This window comes from Balaenoptera borealis (assembly GCF_965194805.1).
Source record: "Balaenoptera borealis genome assembly, chromosome: 14".
NCBI classification, from domain to species: domain Eukaryota; kingdom Metazoa; phylum Chordata; class Mammalia; order Artiodactyla; family Balaenopteridae; genus Balaenoptera; species Balaenoptera borealis.
Window position 1 is genome coordinate 28,672,973 of NC_138875.1, and position 20,593 is coordinate 28,693,565.

Genomic DNA, 20,593 nt, shown 5'->3' on the forward strand with positions numbered 1-20,593 from the left:
TAATAACTGACTCTCTGGGGGAAAAAAAAAGCCCTGATGCAAGGCATTTGCCAATTTCCACAGTGTAAATATTCTCACTGCTTCAAGCTACCAACCTGAAGGTGCTGATTGCACAGTTGGAAATAGATGTGCCCTGTTGCCTCCTGCCACCATGAGCTGGCTCTAGCACACCATAGTGCCCACGAGACTATCTGCTGAAGACCACTGACAACTGGGCTGGAACTTAGATCAGGAGACTTGTATGAAATGCGACATCCCAACAAGCTCAGAAATTAACATGTTCTCTGTACAAATCTGTGGATGAAGTAAGCCAAGCTTTTGAATGGAGTAAATGTGAAGGATGCTGATATTCATGAAATAAGTTCATTCAATAAATATATATTTTTCTAAGAACTGGGATATAAGAGTAAAAAATAAGTACCTGCTTTCAATGAAAGACAATAAAGTAAAATGATAACAATAAAAATAATGATATAACCTGTGAATTGTAATAAAAGATAAGAAAAATAAAGCAGAAGAAAGGGGCAAAGTTGGGGACGTACTGCTTTAAATAAGCCAGTCAGGGAAGGCCTGTCTAACAAGAGACTATCTCAGTAGACAGAAGTATGGAAGTGAGCTGTGTGACATTTGGAATAGAACAATCCAAACAGAGAGAACACAATGTGCAAAGTTACTGACGTGGACATGTGCTCAACATGGTGGTGAAACAGCAAGGAGACTGGTGTCACTGGGGCAGAGTGAGCAAGGGGATGGTGGCTGGAGATGTGAGCCGAGCAAGGCCGTGCCACATAGAGCCATCAGGTATTAGTCTGGAGGTCTAGGGCATAGCACATCACACTAAAGGACATGGGAAGTCTTTAAAGAAGAGGACACAGGACGCGATTTGAGTTACACTGTTAAAGGTTCCCCGGCTGCTATGTAGGGAACAGCCCACAGTATTTGCTGATGGATTGGCTGTGGAGTGACAGGGAGAGATAGGAATGAAGGATGATGCCAAGGTTTTTGCCTAAGAAGCTGAGAGAATGGAGTTATCATTTCTAAAAATTTGGGAAGATCAGGGTGGGTGGTGGTGTAGGCATGTTCACAACCCATGAGCATCAGGTGTGGCTGAGAACTGAGAGCCTCGGTGCAGAACATATACACACAGGGGCCGTGTGGGCTAATGCACAGCCTGCCCTGGTTAGAACTCAAGGTAGCTGAGGATGTCCTAGGCAAGGAGACTTGAAAGGTATGTGGGATTTACCCAGCACGTAAGCCATCGTGAGAAATCTGCATTATTAGGGACTCAAGATGAACCTGAGGAAATCCCAGATAAATGTGGTGAATCTGCTTGCTGTAGACTGAATGATTGTTTGCCCCCAAAATTCATATGTTAAATCCTGACCCCAACATGATGGTATTTGGAGGCAGGGCCTTTGGGAGGGGATTAGCCCTTACGAGGGCTCAAGGATGGAGCCCTCATGAATGGGACTAGTGCTCTTATAAAGAGACTCCCAGGGAGCTCTCTAGCCCCTTCCTCCACATGAGGACACAGTGAGAAGAACCAGGAAGCATGTCCTCACCAGACAACAAGTCAGCTGGCACCTTGATCTTGGACTTCTTAGCCTCTAGAACTGTAAGAAATAAATTTTTATTTATAAGACACCTAGTTTACAGTAGTTTGTTACAGCAGCTAAAAAGACTAAGACAGTGCTGAACCTGGCCCTGTTTCTTCTCTATCCTGGTTGAATGTGTTGGGTGTGAGTTTTTTCGGACCTGTAGACTCATGCCCCTTCTCATCTGCTGGGTCCACTCAGGTCTAAATTTCAACTTTGTCTTATTCAGCCAATGGGAATGCCAAGTACCCTGCATTCTGAGGATACATCAATGAACAAATAGGATATAGTCCCTGCCCTCATGAAACCCAAGAGTCTAATCAGGGAGACAGAATTATTTTGAATAATAGAAATAAATGTAATTTAGAGTTGCGATAAAGTCAAAAAAAAAAAAAAAGTATGGGTATGACAGAGAGTTAACAGAGAGAGACCTGATTTAGAATTTGGGGCTGGTCAAGGAAGGCTTTCCTGAGGAAGCAACAGTTCAGCTGAGCCCTGAAGGATGAGCAGACATGGCCAAGCTGAGAGCTGTGGGAAAGGCACCTCGGAGACGGAGAATCATCTTCCAAAGGCCTCGAGCAGAAAAACGATCTGCAAATTGGAAGGGCCCTACAATCCCTAATGTGAAAAGAAAGCTAGACTGAGGTTAGGGCTCCTAAATTCTAACCAAATCCTGTCATTAGCCAGCACTGTGACCTTGTTCCACTCACTTATCATCAGCTCATTTTATTCATCTGTGAAGTGGGAACGCAGATGAGGTCCATGCTGGACTGTCAGACAGTCAGGTTCATATACTTCCTAGCAGCTTAATCTTCAGCCTCTGTTTTCTTAACCATAAAAGGTGGGTAACGCTGCTACCTCATAGAGATATTTGGATGATGATATACATGCCCGTTAAGGAGGCTAGGCGGTCAGTTGCCCCCCTCTTCCTCAGACCCTTCAGGGGTGCGGTGAGGCTCGACTTGCACCACTGAAATAGGATGGTGGGGAGGGCATGTTGTACCCCATGGACAGATGGGATGGCTGGCAGTGAGCCTTGAACGCCTTCCTCTCCCTTGTCTGCCCTCAAGCCCATGACCTCTGAAATCTTTTCATGTGGGAGGGCTGTGGGCAACGTGAAGGGGCTCTGGCCATGGCTCTGCTGCGGCTAGGTTTTAAATGGCCACCTCAGCAGAAGGGTGGCAACTTGCCTTCCTGGGCTGAGGGTGAGGGGTGGGCAGGAGGTGGTTGGAAATGCTGGCTTTTCTGTGGAATCGTTTATTAGAAGCAGGGGATTCCCCAATGTTCTTTCAAACTCTTTTGGCCACACATTAAATGTCCCAAGGTCAAATTTATTAGTGCATCTAACAGCCCCGAGAACTCTTGGCTTCAGTGCCGAATCCCTCTTATCTCCCCTCCCTCCCTGGAGCCTTGCAATTTAGCCAAGGCAGCTGCTCATACCCACCATCCCAACCCCAGAGTGGTTCAATCTGTATACAAAAATAGACACATGCAGGCAGTCACTGCTTCCATGGGGCCATCATCAGAAACTAGATCTGCTCAGGACATTCTCCAATAAGGGGAAAGAGGAGCTGGTAGATGATTACATGGTAGAATGACGGAGCTTGGGCTGGCCCCCAACAATCCAGAAAGGGTACACACAAGCACCTGAGAAAAGCCTTTTTACTGTCTGAACTTCAGCTTCCTTATTTCTGAAAGAGATCCAAAAATCCTGCTTAGCTCACAGGATTTTGGGGAAAATATTTCCCAGAATATTTGGGAAGATATTTTTGGGATGGGGGTCATGAACGTCCTTCATACCTGTTATACAAACAAAGGATATTACTGAGGATATTATTATTTCTACTGTCCCAAATAAGCCAAATGACCATCGTCAGGAGAGGGGAGGACCCACTGGATCCCTTGTGGAGCTGGCTGCTCCTGAGTTGGACTTGGCATTCATCTCGGAAGGGCAGCTGCTATTTGACCCGCAGCTCCACACCTCGTCTCACGGGCACATGGAGGGAACAGGCCGCCTTTCCTGCAGCCACAGTAGAGAGCACGGCTGAACGACTGGCCAAGGGCACAGCATGCAATGCAGCTATGGGGACACCTCGAAGAGGCTGAGGGCACCCCAGACGCTAGCTGAGGGCAGGGTCTGTGTGAGCTGCCTCGATTTCCTTTGGGTCTCAAAGCAGTGCCCCCTGCCCAGAGGTGCCCTTGAAGGAGGTGGGCTGGGGGCTGGGCAGGGCTCCCGGTTGCAGCCTCCCAGCCTGTGCCTGTGCATCTCATTACTGAGCAGGCCTGAATCAAAGCAGCCCTGTGCAGCTGCTGTCCCGTTTAATCCATTTGTAATCAAAAGTCATTAGCATGGATGTCTTGGTGCTGAGGTTATTGTGTGTGTGATCAAAGCCACAGCTCCTGCCCACTTCCCAGAGCTGCCTGCACCTGGGAGGGCATGGAGGGCTGTGAACCTGGGGCATGGGGCAGGCACGCCCTGGTCATCCGAGGTAACGTGGGCTCCCTGAGCAGAACTGGGAGCAGCAAATGCAGCCTTGCCCGCGTGAGGCTCAGCAGCCTTGGGGAGGCAGGGCCCTGGCCCAGGTTTCCCCTTTGGAGGCTGACATTCCCAACTCAGAGACTTGGGGGAGCAGGTGGAGGCAGGGGTAGACTGCGGGCAAGTAGGGCACACTTAGTATTAGACTCAGGAAGGATTCCTAAACTCTCACTTATAGAAGAAGACACTGAGACCCAGACAAAGGAAGCACAGTATGTGCCTGGCAGGCGCTTGTGGTAGGAAGGAAAGAAAGAGAGGAAGAGAGAAGAGGCCAGGAGAGAAGATGAGACAAAGTTACCCCAAGTGCTGCACAGCTGAGAAAGGAAAGAACACAAGGCTAAAGAAGTACAGTAGGAGGAGCTACGGAGTCAAGATGTTCTGGGCCTTTAATAGTCTAGACACTCCTTCCTACACACCAGCTCCAGTAACTCTCGGAGCTGTCTCCCTAAAAGCAGTGAAATCCCAGCCCAGATCTTGTCCTCTATCTATAAATTCTGCCTGAGTAAAGCCTGATATCCCACTTCTCTCTGGCTGTCCAGATTATGAACATCACTAAGATCCAAAGGAAGACTTTCAAGAAGTTTCCCGGACCTCCCTTCTCTGAACCGTCCTACCATGTTCTATCTTTAACACTCATCTGGTACTTAGCATGCCTTGTCCTTCTGATAGCTTCTGGGTTGACAGGGGATATAATTCCTCTGACTCTCAGATGATGACGATGATGACATTGACAATGATGCTGAGTGTATGAGCCTTGCTCTATCAGCCAGACTGAAGCCCCTACGGGCAGCTGTTGTGTAGTGCCCTTCAGGACACCCCTCCATAGCTGCTCTGGGGTTGATCGGGTGTCTTTGACAGGAGATTGGGAGCTTCTTGAGGGCAGCGCTGGACCTCGGATAACCTTGCATCTGTCTCCAGGGCCACGCACAGTCCTCAGACACAGCAGACCTGTAACAAGTGTCTGCCGAAGAGTGAATGAAAGACACAAAGAGTTCTGCATGAACATATCTGTGATTGCATTTTAACATGGTCAGTGAGGCTGCCCAGAGGTGCTGCATTCCCACCAAAACTTCTGAACCATTCTCAAGGAGCCACAGAAAGCAGAAGAACAGGGCGTAAGGGGGAGTGGGGCAAGTGGTTTGTACACATGACCTGGGTGTATGGCAATACTGCATGGGAGTAGCCCCCTTGAGTTAGGGGAGATTCCAATCTCCCCACATGGGAAAGGGTCCTTTGGGAGTTGCATGCATTCTTTTAGACCCCAGTGGGTGCCTGCGATGCAAATTCTGTGATATTTCATGAGTTAATACATGATATACATGTATTAACGGTTTACATGGCTATAGTTTTCACCACTGATTTAGGGGATAAAGGAACATCCCAGAGCCAATTTGTGTATGAATTTGTGCAGTCGTTCACACCAAGAATGATCAAGTTTGGGAGCTGAGAGCTAAGTGGGACGGCAATTGACCTGCGGGGGCGGGGGGGGGGGGAATTTAGAAACATTTACAATAGAACCCAATACTAAGAGAACTAATCTTTCCTTTGCTGAGTCCTATGTCATGTTGGAAGATAACCAAACTCCAAAGGTATAAATAACAAATAATTACCCAGTACAGAGTGGGACACTAATGGTAATAATTAACCTTTATCTAATAAGCTCTCAGGTTTGCTGGGTGTGTCAGACAAATCTCATTTGTTTCTCACAACAATTTTTCTGAATGGGCATCAGCAATTCCATTCTGAAGATTCATTGACGTTAAGTCATTTGCCCAAGACCGCCTGGTTAGAAAGTGACTGAGCTGAGACCTGAACTCCTGTCTCTGATCCCACTGATGCATGCTCTTCTCCGTGGCCTTCACCACCTCTGGCTCAGCTCCACCTCGGGAGGCCATAACTGACGTACTGCAGCCACGCGGCATGGGGAGAACCCAGGTATCTCAGTACCTGCCTCATCTCTCTGTTTACCCACACTTCAGCACCTTGCCAAACAGGCAAACCACCACAGACACAATGCTGGAAAAAACATTAGACTATATTCAAATCGAATCTTCTCTTTTTAGAGATTAGTGAAGTAAAGCTCTGAAAGGTTAATCACCTGCTCAACACCACGACGCTAGTATGTGATAGGCCCAGGCTTAAAACCCAAGTCTCCGACTCTCAGTTCACTGCTATTTTTATGGAATTGTGGTATCTGAGAATGGAACAGTGGCTGGGAAGTGGGGACTTGTGGGTATCTGTCTTTTGGGCACTGGCATTACAAGGACAACACTCTACTTAAAATGTCCAGAGGTAATTTACTAATATGTTGACACCAGGGGCACATGGGACCAAGTGCCAATCTCGGCCTCCCAGGAGCAGATCAGAGTGGCTCTGGCACAGGCATCCTTTCAGGACATAGTGTGTTGTATCCACCCGGCCTTTACAACACTGTGCTACCAGGGACTCACAATAAACACAGGACACTGGGGAGAGAAGGTAGAGATTTTCTTCCTTGATTTTTGAGAATCCACAATTTCAGCTTAATTTGTAATAGATAGTGAGCGTAAAGAAACTGACAACAGGGCTATCAGCTATTCTGTTAGTAACACTTGGGACCATGGCACTTCAGTATGACTCGAGCCAGCTGTCCAATGCACAAAACGACCTTTAGCCCCATCCTTGGAGAAATGTAATTCTCTTCATGCCTCTTTCTGTCCACAGGGAGTTAGAAACCAGAGCTGCCAGAATAATCAGAAGGCTTCCTAATGACCATGCTCAAACAAGCGGAGATTACGTATTGTCAGAAATAATGTAATCTGCAACTCTTCTCATCTGTTTCATCGTGTTTGCATTTTTAAACCACCTCTTGAGGAAGAAATGAGACAGTTGGAAGTCCTCCCTGTTCTTGCACCTAGGGATAGATTTATCTTCTTCATCTGAAATGCCAGGGGAAAAATTAGAATGTGGTGAGTTCAGAGGCTTTCTAGTTTTGCCATTTCTAGCCCATAACGTGGGTATACACGTCTTTTCTAGACACGTAACTGAACATGGATTAACTATCTGTACATTGATATGAGCAAAGACAGCTTCTCTGAATGCTGCTTCCCAGGCTTTGTCGATACGTCCATGGATCAGATGCACACGTGCTGATCTGTCACAGAGCACTTATGATGCTCACTGCAACCCCTGCTCCTATACTCTCTGGTGGCTTTCCATCATTTCTAATAACATCTGCAATCCTTACTGTGGCCTTCAAGGCCCTCTACACTTATCCTCTCATCCCCTGGACCTCTGGCCCACCCATCTCCAGCTGCCATGGCTCCATGTTCCTTTTACACAGTCAGCTTGCAATTCTTGTCAGTCAGATGTACTACAGAATAGCCTAGTGTTTTACACACACACACACACACACACTCCATGGTGAGGTCTGACCCTAGAGAGGTTTTTTAGATTTGCCAGGGTGATTATTATGTTTAGCCAGGGTTGAGGACTAAGGCTTTTGCACTTGCTGTTTTCTCTGCCTGGATTTCTCTTCCCTGGGATGCCTGCCAGCTCTCTCCCTAACTTTATGCAGGCCATGATATGCATCAGAGAGGCCCTCCCAGGCTACTCTCTCCATATCAGCAACTTTTCCATCGCTTTCCATCCTCTGACACGTTTTATCCTTCTTTGTACATTTATGCTCTGTGACATTTTATTATGTATTTCTTAACTCATTTATTGTCTGTCTCTCTTCTAACCCCTGTCCCATCCTACTTCAGTGTAAACTCCCAAAGTGCAGAGATCTGTTTCATTCACTCCTCTATCTCAACAGTGCTTGGCACATTGTAGGGGCGAAATAAGGACTTGTTGAGCAAAGCAAGGCATGAATATCTCTCTGCTCTGCAATCAGGAGGGCTCTGCTTTGTGTTCCCAGCACTGGAGATGGGTTTGCATCAAGCCATTTCCACTTTGTCACATAAGTGCAGGCCAGGTTTGGACTTTCAGCCAATGGCCCTGTGTACCCACTGAGAGATGGCTGTGGACGACTTAGCTCAGAGCTCTTATCTGGGAAGGCACAGAGTGGAGGATGGAGATGCTAGTGTGATAAATGACTGGGCAGGCACCATGGCAGAATTGTGTAAGGCACTAGGCAAACAGGCATGGCCTGTGTGGCCTCTGGCTGGGGCTGGCTCCTTTGGGAAACAGGAGGCCTTAGAAGTGGGAAAGCAGGACTTGGACTATTGAGCAGACCCTACAGCCATCATGTAGATTGGGACCACTGTGGTGTTATGCCTGTTCTTAACCCCCCCACCCCACCCACCCTTGCTCCCAACTCTAACATCTGCTACAGGCTATGTTTTATCCCCTTTTTCCAATGTCAGTCTAGCTTTGGTTTTGATACATGCATGAGAGCCCAGTATGACCATTTCAGTTAAGTTCCTTTGACTGACCAGGACTATCCCTGTCATTATAGAGTTCTCTGGAAAGGACAGCACATTTCATGAGCTCCCAGCCACAGCTGCGTGTGGAAAAGTTCTACATAAGGTGGGGAGATGGTAACAGTCATTGAGACTCATTCAAATTATTGATTTGGGAAAGTAGAGACTACAGTGGATTTTGACTGAGATTTCCAGATAGTATTGATGAAACAGCTAAGTGGAGAAGTTAGGACTAATCAATATTTTGGGAGGCAAACATCCTGATCACACTAGGCTATGAGAGATTCCTCTAGAATGTGTACTTGGTCATTCAACAAACATTTCCTGAGCACTTACTGTGTGCTGGAGCAAAGGGGGCCCTTGGGCAGGGTGCTTCACCACTTCATGCCCAGGGCACTCAAACCCTGGCTGTACCTAATCACCTGAGACTGTTTTTAAAAGGAAATGTTTAACATATAAGGCTCTGATATTTCAGTTCACAAGGTTCAGAATGGGGCCGAGCGCATATTGTATGATTTTGTTTATAGGAAATGTCCTCAATAGGCAAATCCAGAGAGACAGAAAGTAGATTAAAGGTGTCTTAGAGCTGGGGACGGGGAGGGGAAATGGGGAATGACTTCTAATGAGTATGGGTTCCTTTTTGGGGTGATGAAAATGTTCTGAAATTAGATGGTGGTGATGGTTGCACAACTTTGTAATACACTAAAAACCAATGAACTGTATACTTTAAAATAATGAATTTATAGAATGTGAACTATATCTCAATTTTTAAAAAGATGCTTTGAGAGCATTAAATTTTTAAAAACTGAAGGAACAGGACTGGGCTTCTGAATTTTTTAAAAAGTTCCACAGGTAGTTGGGAAGCACAGCCAAGGTTGAAAACCACTGTGCTCACTCCCTGAATCATCTCAAAAGAGACTGCAGCAGATTAAGGGTTAAGTCCTCCCAAGGCAACAGGCAAGAATGTGTTCATGTAAATTCTGAACCTGAGGAGCTCTGAGTTTCCAGGTGGAGGCTCAGGGAGACTCCTGTTCTCAGGCACCTCCAGGCATCCCCTCTGCTAGGCACTGGGGACACAGGAAAGCCAAATGCAGACTCAGCTTTGCACAAAGCAGATTCTCTGTTCTCATTTACCCCGGGAGGAAGTATTGCTGCCAACAGCGGGCCATGCAACCTGAAGATCTTGATTGAATTTCTAAATGTTCCCCCTGCCCCAACTCTCCCCCAAGCAGATTTCCCCCTTGAGTATAGAGTGTAGATGGTAATTAATTAGCTGGGCTCCTGGATGAATACAGATAAATGAGAAAGCAGTGGTTGGGGGGCTAGCCTTGCCTGGATCAAGCCTTAGAGGAAGCAGTCCCCAGAGCATCGGGGCAGAGCATGCCATGCCCTGGCAGCACTGGGTGTATGAAACGGGCCATCCCTATGGGGACCTATGGCTCTGCAGACCCCCAGCTGCAGTCTTCCTCCAAATTCAATGCACTGTGCAAACCAACAGGGAAATTAATCACCCAGAGACAAGAGACTGACTGCTGAAGAACATCGAGCAGAATATCTTGGTGCCTTGAGTGGGAATTCAGCTCACGGGTGCCCATGTAGGTTAATGAGATGAAGTGTGAAGCTTCCTGCTTCCTGGAAAGTTCTGTGTGAATAAATGGCTGCAATCAGGCAGTTCTGAAGGGGCCAAGGGTAATGAGGAGAGTAAAAATAAAAAGAGGCTGGATGGCTGCCTGAGACTCCTGGAGACATCCCAGGCCCCTGCAGAACCATGGTCCAAGGAGGCTATTTCACTGTGGGTGGGAAAACCAACATAGTTAGAAGTAGCACCATCTAGTGTGATAACCACACTCAATGAAACCTCCTCCGCTCTGAGTTTAAAAGAAAATGGATTATTTGTGGATTTTTGTCTTTTCTCTAATCACTATCTGGCAATTGCCCAACAGTAAAAGAGAATAGCCACTTGTAACTCTTTTCTACCATTCAGAAAATACTCTCGCTCACATGATCAAACTTTATTGGTCACCGATTCATATCGAGACCCTTCTCGCCACAAAACTAATCTCTTTCCTGGCCCCAGGCATGAATGTGAATGTTACATCATGTTGGAAAGCAAACTTTGCCTACGGCTGCTTTTCCACCAGCCCCTATGACAACCTCAGCCATCCACGCAGCCACTCCTGATTGTCTCCTTCTGGAAGCTTCCGTGTATCTTGCACTGCTTCCCCAGCCATCAAGACCCTCCAGCAACCTCCTCTTCTCAACTTGTAGACTTCAATTACTGATCATCCTTAAGGGGACACTCAGCATATGCTGCCTTGTTGTACTGGTCAACTGAGTCAGGTTTTTACCTGCCCCTCCAGGTGGATGGTAAGAGCCTACAAGGCAAAGCCCATGATTTCTCTTCCCTCATCGCACGACGAGTGGAGGGTTTTGGAGCAGATCTACTTGACTTCAAATCCCAGCTCTGGCCTTACTAAACGTCCACACCTGAGCAAACTGCAAAACTCTCAGTTTATTCTCTCCCACATGGACTCAAGGTCCACACATCTCCACGGGGGGCCTCCAGGAGCACAACGCGCTGGATAAGAAAGCAGGAAGCAGAAAGAGACTCTCCAATTGATGTCGAAACAACGCAGCAGTGGCCTAATGTGTGTGTGTGGTGGGGGGGGACCGGGGGCAGACAGAGGCAGAGACAGGGGAGAGAGAGGATATGAATGAGAGAGAATGGGGGAGGGGAAGGAGAGAGGAGAACGGACAAGGACAGACCCAGCAAAGAGAGGGAGGGGCTATATTTTGGGGGTGAAGGCTGATATTCCTGACACAACTTAGACAAACAAGAAATCGAAAAGCACACAGCTGCTGATATCAAATACACCCTCTTTCTGCACTACATCAAAAAGCTTTAATTAACAGCTAATTTATTTGAGTGAGAAAATAAATTCCCTTATTGCAAATAGGTGTACTGTAAGTCAAAGAACAGAACTCCCAACCCCCACCCGCCCAACACACACACAGCGGAAAAAAATACAATAGGAGCGCAAATTAAACCTTTGGAAAAAGAATAAATAAGAATCTGGATCAAAGACAAAAAAAGTTTGTGGACTTGAGAGGTCAGCAGGACCAAACTGGAGACAACTCATGGAAAACTATCCTCTCTCTGCTGTGGGAACTCTGATAATGGTGACTGCCAAGACGAACTGTCGCTGCAGGTATGGACTGCAGTCAGTGAGGACGCACGCGGCCTCTCCATGTGCAAACTGGGGCTGTTTCCCAGTCCTCCTGCGTGCCTGGGTGAACGGGGGAGGAGGAGGTACCAGGATGGGTGAACAGCGAATCCTCCCTGTGCCCACGAGGCCCCCGTCCACCGCCTCCACGTGCACGGCCTTGGAGGGCTCGCCCTCCGGCTGGGGCCTCTGTGATCTGCACAGAACCACGTGGGAGAAGCGTGTGGTCGAGAAGTGTGTGGCAACGGAGGCTGCGGGCGGCTGAGAGGCAGGGTTTTCAAGTAGGACCTTGAACAATGGGTATCAGGAGAACGGCATTCCAGCCCCTGCGCTGCCACTAACCTCCTCTGTGCTTCCCTGAATGAGCCGCTTCTCCCTCTGAGACTCAGTTTTCCCACCTGTCAGACGAGACAGCTGCAAATTCGAACAAGAAATGTGGGTGTGGAGGGTCACTTGGGGAACTGCAGTGACTGAAGGACCAAAGCTGCCCCACTCCACTCCAGCCAACTGTTTCCAGAAGCCAAAACTCTAAAACTGGTGTGGACGTGTTTGTCTGTGCATATGAGGAATCTCTTTATTTTCAAATGTTTGCAAATTTTGCTAAAACACAGTGTGGGTCAAAAAAGAGATGTCTGTGGGATGAATTTGGCCCTCAGTGTTGTCAGAAGCCCCTTCGTTCTTCACATTTCATGACTGCCTAGAGAGTTGCCCTCCCACTGCACTCCTTCCCAAATCCCTGATATGCAGACACTTCTGAATAAAAGAAGTGAGCCAGCTAAGGAAAGGAGAGCTCACCAGGGCCTTCTGCAGGTGTGACAGCAGCTCTGGGCTGAGGAACCATGCTGCGGTCAGTCTCCTGGCCCACGGCGTGTGGACCCTCGTTTCCTCATGTGCAGAACAAAGGGGCTGCACTAGGAGGTTCTCCAGGGTCCCCACCAGCTCCAAGGCCATGGCTGATGACTTCAGCATCTTCAGTGGTTTTGACTAAACAATGGAAAACCAAGAGAGATGAGGGTCTACCCTCTAATGGTTCCCTGATGCAGATGGGAAATGAGGGCAACAAATAGGCAGGGTAGTCAGACCAATGCCCACTCACAAAATTGGGTAAATGTCTATTTTGTGGTCCCTCCTTCCAACTTCTCCCCCGTGTCCCGTGTCCTGTCTCTGTCACCTGGTGGGCACCCCCACAATTGGGGGCCTAATTCCCATAATCCACATGTTAATTGATAAGCTGAAGACCATCTCCTTTTAGGAATCTGTAGCCTCTGCAGGCCTCCAACCAAAAAGTTGGCTCTTAAAATGACGGAATTTCAGGTTCCCTGTGGGTCGCTGTGAGATACTGTTTGGGGAGAGTCCCAGGCTGATGCCCTTCAGATCCTACAACCAGGTAGTCACCTGCTCCACCTGGTAGTCAAGCTGTCCCCAGAGAGCAATGTGGTGAGGAGTGAAGCTACAGGGCTTTCTTGTTCCAATAAAAATCGACAATTTACTGTAATTTCGTTGTGATTTAACAATGCTTCTAAAAGAGGAAGTAAATGGCTCATAAAGTCTGGTGACCTAGTCACTCCTGTGTGCTTCATCAGTACTCCCTCTGAGCTGGTGCCCTTCACATCCCCCAGGCTGCCCAGGGACAGGCTGGAGTGGAGAGCCGGGAGACGACTCCACAGTCCCGGGCACCAGCAAGTTCTCACCTCTCTCGGTCTTTCTCCATCCCTCTCTGACTTTTTCCCTCCCTTTTGCCCACTCCCTCACTCTTTTCTTTCTTTTTCTTTTTCTGAACAATGGAAGTTGAATGGCAATGCAAATCTCAGTCTCTCTTTAAAAATCTAGGCCAGGGAGGCAGCACATCACCCATATTTATGAGCTTTAAATGGCTTTTATCAAAGTGAGGTCGCGCTAAATCACGGCCGAGCTGTCATAAATACAAATGACTCGACATAGGCTGCAACAAGCCTTCGGGGAAAATTATATGATGTGCTGTTGCAGTTATGGTATATCACACAGGGAGCTCATATTTTTCCACTGGCAAGGTAATCCGATCCTTCAGAGGACTCTAATGGGTGAAAAGAGGCAGTAAGTCGAAGTGAATCACGCCAGGGATGAGATGGTCACACGCATGCCTGACAGGTGAGGGGCCCTTCTCTGGGTGCTGATACTTTAAAGAACCAACCTATTCACTGGAAGGAGGTAATTGATGGAACCTTAAATATTTTATGGGGATTTCCTTATTTAGAATCAATCGATGAGACTAGTTGATGGGGCACTGGATTAGTAGTTAAGGGACTTGTAGCTCTGGCACTAAATGTAGTTACACGTGGTTCTAAAACACAAATTCTTTGATATTCTTCCTTGCAAAAGATGATGGCTATATCCCCTCCCCATCAATATGGAACGGCTTCAGTGATTCATTTCTAATGAACAGATTGTGGCAGAGGTGAGGTGTGTGCTTTCCAAGGCTGGGTCATAAAGGTATTGTGGCTTCCTCTTTGATCCACTCACTTTAAGAAAAGCCAGCTGCCATGTTGTGAGGACACTCAAGCAGCCCCATGGAGAGGTCCACACGGTTAGGAACTGAGGTGTCCTGACAAGAGGCAGCACTAATTTGTCAGGCGTGCAAATGAGCCACCTTGGATGGCTCTTGGATGAGGATCCAACAGCTCCATTAAGCCATCAGATGCAGATAGGCTACTTCTAGAGTCCTGACCCACAGAAGATCTGAGAGGTAATAAGTGTTTATTATTTTAACTTACTGAATTGAGATAATTTTTATGCAGAAATAGATAGCTAATATAAGGCAATAAGCTTAAACACTCTAGGTATTAGTTTCCTTATTTTTATATAAAGGATGGACTAAATCCAAGGTTCCAAATCCTGGCTACACATTAGAATCACTTGCAAGCTGTTCAAAAGCATTTAATGCTCAGGACCTATACGCTACCAATTGAAACTGAGTCCCTGGGCACAGTGAGGCCCAGCATGGGCATTTTCTAAAGCTCCCCAGGTTATTCTTAATGTACAGCCAGAATTGAGTGCCACTGAATTAGATGCATTTTATGTTCTAAAAATACATTTTAAAATTTTACAAAACCCTTGGCAGGTTTGGGAATTGAGAATGTGAGAGTTGGGCTATTTCTTCATTCCCAACTCCCTCTCATTACTTCGGATGCCTGGACACTGTCCAGCAGAGCCAGAGACAATTCCTTTACTCCAGCTAGTGAAACCTGGCCCAAGACAAAGAAGTATATTTTAAGAAGTAAAATATCATCACAATAAGGATGAGTCAGTCCTAGGGAATAGGAAAACAGCCCAGATCTGAGGAGAGCTGACATTGATCAGTTTTCTTAACCCACTGCATAACGAGAGTCAAACATGGGCCATCCTCGGCTTAGCAGACTCCTTTGGCAAAGAGGAGTGCTGTCAAGCATGGAGCCTTTGTGAGGGAGCATCATGCCTCTGCTGGTCTAGCAAGGGCAGGTGTGGTGCTGGGTAGCAGTCATGCACTGGGATTTGAGCCAAAAGACTTGCTGCTCACTGGCTGTGAGAACCTGGACAAGTCAGTACGTGTCTGTGACTCAGGGTCTAAGCCTGTGAAAATGGAAATTATATATCTCCCATACTGACCTTGTCAAATGGAGTAATGAGACAACAGAGGTGAAAAGCCTCACAGGCAGTAGTGTACACATATCAGAGTGCTATGACCCTGAACCATGAAAACCCATGGAAGGAATTCCACTACCAACACAGGTCTCCTTCTCTGAGAAAAAATAAACAGTAAATAAATAAAATAAAATAAGAGAGCAATATGGATCAAGAAGACAATTTGCCCCCAAAAGGTCAGAAAGACCTTTTCCTGGTCTCCACTCCTGCCACTATCAGTAGTCACATGTTATTATGATTATTCTCCACCTGCCTTTCCTAAGGAGGTTTAAACACCTCTCTGTCATTCCTGGATGTCTAGCAAACACCAAGTCTGAGTCCCTCCTTCAGCCATCCACCTGTTCATTCAGTAAGTGTTTACAGTGTGCTTACTACACACAAATACCCTTCAAAACCATACGAGGGAGGAAGGAATGCTTATTCAGTTCCACCTCTTATCTCAGATCTCCACTTATCTGGATGCTACACCTTGGTCCTCAATCCCTTGTTACAGTCTCAGGCAGTCTGGACACCCCATAATACTGCACATTTGCCTCAGCCTTCGTGTTACCTCCAATGCTGGCAACTCATTTTGCACAGTATAGGACTAGGCTCCCAAGAGAGTGAAGATTCATAAGGGCAGAACTCTGTCCCCCATTCTCTGTATCACCTGTTACAATAGCTGGGAGTCCGGTAGATGCTCAAGCAGCCAGTGTGGGCTGATAACCAGTGCCGTAGCAGCAGCGCCAGCTTTTGCCTGGACTTCCTGAGTCAATCTCCTTCCTTCCATATCTGCACATCAGCCTGCCCATCCCCTGGGGTTGAGGGAAGTAGAGAAAAGGGATTAGACTTTCTGTTTAAGGGGGATGACTGCTGCTTCCCTGGTGGCCTCCTCACCCTGATTCCCACTTCAGGCAGCACAATTTCTGTGGTTCATTCACATGCCTAAACCGTTTAAGATGCTGCCAGATGAGAATTTCAGGCTCTCTAGGAGCAGTCCTTCCCAGGTCCCAGCTGTCTACTCTGTAATACTTAATTCTTTGGAAAGAAGTAACAAGAAGGCTGGGTGTTTTTGTTTGGTTTTGTTTTGTTTTTTTAAGATTTTAAGAAAATCATTTATTGCTGAGAAGTCACATCAGGGTCTCATCCTTCAAAGCGACAGTTGAGTGTGTATCAGCCTGAGAGAGAGCCCGACTATTAGTTTTAAAGAGCTTATTTTATTCTCTTAAAAATGGGATCAGTTCATCTTCATCACATCTGTCTGTGTGTGGCTCCCGCATGCCACAACAACTGTCAGCTCCAGGCATCATGTTATTAAGGTGTAGCAGGTGTATGCGTGGGTCTGCCTGGGTGTGTGTGTTTTCCAAAGGAGCAGACAATGAGAGTTAGCGCATGAGTCATGAATGGGGTTGCTTTGCTCATCTGCATTCAGGAAGGGTCTAGGAAGACAGTTCCCATCCAGCCCATCCCACACCCCATTGGCTGGGGAGGAGGGAGGAGGCACAGCTAGAGTCCACATATCTAAGCAGCAATAGTAAGGCCTTGCAATAAATCACCTTACTAAGGGATGCTGTAAAGGGAATATGACCATCACAAGCGTGTGTCTCCCTCACATCCCAAGGGCCATGTAGCTTCGGCCAGTGACCCAGCACACCTGCAGCAGAGCTTCCAGATGTCCCTGATACCTGTTTAAAGAGCTACTTCATAGGGCCCAGGCTCCTTCTCATTCTGTTATGAATAAAGGCAAGAGCTAAGCTAAAGTTTCAGGTAAAGGAAAGGGTAGAATCTTCCACTGTTTTGCTCTATATTCAGCCTACCATTCATATCAATGGGAAAACACTGCATAGTGTCTGCAGTGAGTGTAGCATGGTACTAAATGTCAGTATAAAAGGAGTAGATAAGCAAGGAGAGACCCGTACATCAAAATATGTGACAAATAATATGGAGTAAATAATAAAATGCTAAGCTGAATGCAGCTGGGTGTTAAACATGGCTCACAAAATATGTTTTATGGATGACTGAGAAAGCCGGAGGACAGAGCCAGGCATGGGATGCTTTTCTGATAGGGACCTGGGAGCATCTTCATTACAGAAAGGAGGAAGAAGAGCCCACCAGGCATGTGACAGCAAGAGGAAACAGGCAAAACTGGGAAAGAGACTTGAGAATTATGGAAACATGGCACATACAGCCCACAACAGGGAATGGTGGGCAATTCAGCTGAATAGATACTAGGCGTGCCCAGAAAGAGAAGTGTGCTTGCGTATGTCTCTGTATACACGGACGACTCTAGGGCAGATAATCTGAAATGACAGATAATCAAAACGTCATTTAGCATGTAACTATGTCTTGGAATTGATATAGACGGGTAAGGAGATGTAGGGCTTGCAACACTTTCCATGAAATAATGAAACGCCTCTAAAGTCCTGAGTCAGGAAGAGCTGGGAAGCCATCATGCTGGTCCTATGAGTGCACCTGTCTCCCCAGTCCTGCCTGCAGCAAATGGAACTCTTGGGCTGGGGCAAAACATCCTCTTTGCCTAGTGTGCTGAGGCCAGGCCCCCACCCACCCAACCCACCCTCCTGAGGCAAGGAAGGCAGTTAAGTGATGACTGTATACAAAAGGCACGTTCTCTTAGTTTCTGCAGGACTAGAACATATAATAATTCCATCTTCATTATCAAATAAAAGATATGTCATAGTAATAAATTATTTAAAATGAAAAAGACTGGCTGTGGATCACATTACTGATAATTTGCCAGCAGAGAACTGGATTCTCATGCAGGGGAAAGAAGCCTCCCCCAAGAAGCCTGGTTGACACTCTTCCACCCAGAATGAAGCACTCTTGCTCTGTACTCACATCACACTTTCTCATTTCTTCCCACAGTCAGCATCGGTTGAAGGAGGGAGCGCATACCAAAGACTGCTCAGGGTGCACAGGGACCTATATCCAGGGCAGTTGCATGCTGATGCACCAGCACTACTGGTTTCCAAGACATCAAAGGAGGTGCTTGTCTGTGGAGTAAAGCCTGTCGTGCCCTCTGGAAATCCTTTGTGGGGGCTGGAGAGCACACACAACTCAAAAAATTAACATGGAAAGATTCTAAAAAAGAAATGGAAATGAACGGTGAGAAAATCATGGCCACATACAGTTGCAGGAAAATAGGCATGAAAGTGTCAGGCCTAACAACTGCAGTGACTTGCTGTATACAGGAAGATAACAATACAAATGCCATGATCCTCGCAGGCCAGGTGTGAGGAGAGAAGCTGCTAAGGACAGGTCACAGCAAAACCCAAACTGGGTAGGAACTGAAGAGCCGAGGACAGCGTGGCCTGTCACATATTGCCTGGCTTGGGACATTCAGAAACCTGATCTTTCTTTTTCTCATCTGCCAAATAGACAGGTACAAACCTGGATCAAGCCTAGAGTTTACTAGACTAATATTGTGAAGCAAAAGAAACTATGACAAAGTTTCTTGAGTGGGCAAGCCATGGTTCTCAAGACTCTTGAGAGCATTGCTCCAGAGCAGGGAAGAAGCAGGATGAAGGATCCCAAGGAAAGAGTGGAGTGAGGGAGGGGTAGGGAAGCTCACAGACCCCACACCTGTGAGCACCAGCTCGACCTGGCTGCACCCAAAGGCACTCCCAGCTCTTCCAGTCTCTGGATTTGAGAACCCAGCCTCCTCTCCTGCACAGCAGAAATGCTGCAGCAGATGTGTGCTAAACAGGACCAAACTGAGGGGAAGCAAGGATGTTTTAAAAAATGAAGGGGCAGGGGGGAGAAAAGAAAAGAATGAAAATTTGACTACAGAGTGTTTATAAAAAGCTGATATGTAATTCAGTGTTTGTGGAAACTTTTCTTGTTTGTTTGGTGGCAGAAACCAAATTGGAGACATGTAAAGTACGCAAATATCATTTACAATCTAAAGAACTTAAATTGTAAGATTAAGCGAAATGATGTCTGAGAATGTGCTCCAAAAAGTGCAGGGTATTGTCCCAATGGAAGGGGTTGCTGTCCAGGGCCAAATTCTTCATATGTTTATTTGATGGATCAGAGGCCACAAGGGCTCCGCTGGCCACCAGAGCAGACTGTGAGAGGCATTAGCTGAATTCCAAAAAGGCCCCAGGACCAGAATGCCTCTCTCACATCTACTATAGAACCAGAATTTACATTCCTAGAGATTCATACTCTTGGAGTTTTTGCCCTCAGGCCTTCTTTCAAAAATGCAGATACCTCTGGGAAGGTTGACACTTCTAACTGATTCATTCTAATAAGGTGCGGAGGACAGGTCGTCAAGTAGACATCTAGCTCGTCTGGAAGTCACAGCTCTGTTCCGGCCTGACTGTGTGAACTTGGCAAATAAACCACTTGACCTTTCAGTGCGTCAGTACCTCCTTATGGGAAAGGGACATTGGGCAGGCAGATAAGATGGACCTCTAAACCCTGAAATGAGATTACCTGATATATCAGAGGTAGGGTTGCAGATAAAAGACAGAGCAACCGGTCCAATTTGAATTTCAGATATATAATAAATATGTGCTTAGTGTATGTTCCATGTATACTTAAACTAAAAAAAAAAAAAAAAAAAAAATGTGTGGGAGTCCTATATTTTTATTTGCTAAATCTGGCAACCTTAATCAGATGGGCTTTTCTCTCCAGAGGGGAGATTCTAGGGGGAACATGGGCAGCAAATGGAAAAGGCAGGGGGTGAGGAGAAATGGGAGTAGGAAGGCAGTTCCAAGCATAATGCTGCCTCCTTCACAATTCTTTGAGGGCTGACCTAGTGCAATGACAATCATAAAATGCACCTCACTCAAGGGCTTCAGCAAGATGCACAGGCTGCCAGAGCCCTCCCTGGAAAGGAAGTGGGCTCCAGGGAGAGCTGTCCTAAGCAGTAAGCGGCCACTTCATGCCTGTAATCTGACTCTCCACTGCTCTTCCCAACTTCCCTTACCTCTCTCCCTGGTAATACTCTTCGAAGGCTCCCTCCCGCTGCTCTGTGAAATCCAAGCTCCCTAGAAGCTCCCAGAAGGCCCATTGGGTCTGCTATACCCTCCCCCCAAACCCCCAACCCCAGCCTGGTCTCTTGCCCTTCCCACCTCATACCTCATAAGCTAGCTTTCCTCCCCCACCTGCCTAGAAAGTGGTTTCTCTTTCTGAATGCCCTTTCCAGAGAATGGCCCTGGCTCCTCCCTTTCTCCT

General features: G+C 46.9%; 1 protein-coding gene across 6 annotated transcripts in view; it reads right to left on the reverse strand.

The window, feature by feature from the left end:
* SETBP1 (SET binding protein 1) overlaps positions 1-20,593 on the reverse strand; it is a 383,472-nt gene that overhangs the window by 198,905 nt on the left and 163,974 nt on the right. For 3 of the 6 annotated variants that reach the window (XM_082355668.1, XM_082355667.1, XM_082355672.1), the window contains exon 3: positions 12,554-12,742. The exons of 2 other annotated variants lie outside the window; for them this stretch is intronic. In XM_082355668.1, the coding sequence (XP_082211794.1) occupies positions 12,554-12,742 (189 nt within the window). Of the gene's footprint in view, positions 1-12,553; positions 12,743-16,064; positions 16,210-20,593 lie in introns of all 6 variants that reach the window. One more of the 6 variants, XM_082355671.1, reaches the window with a different exon arrangement.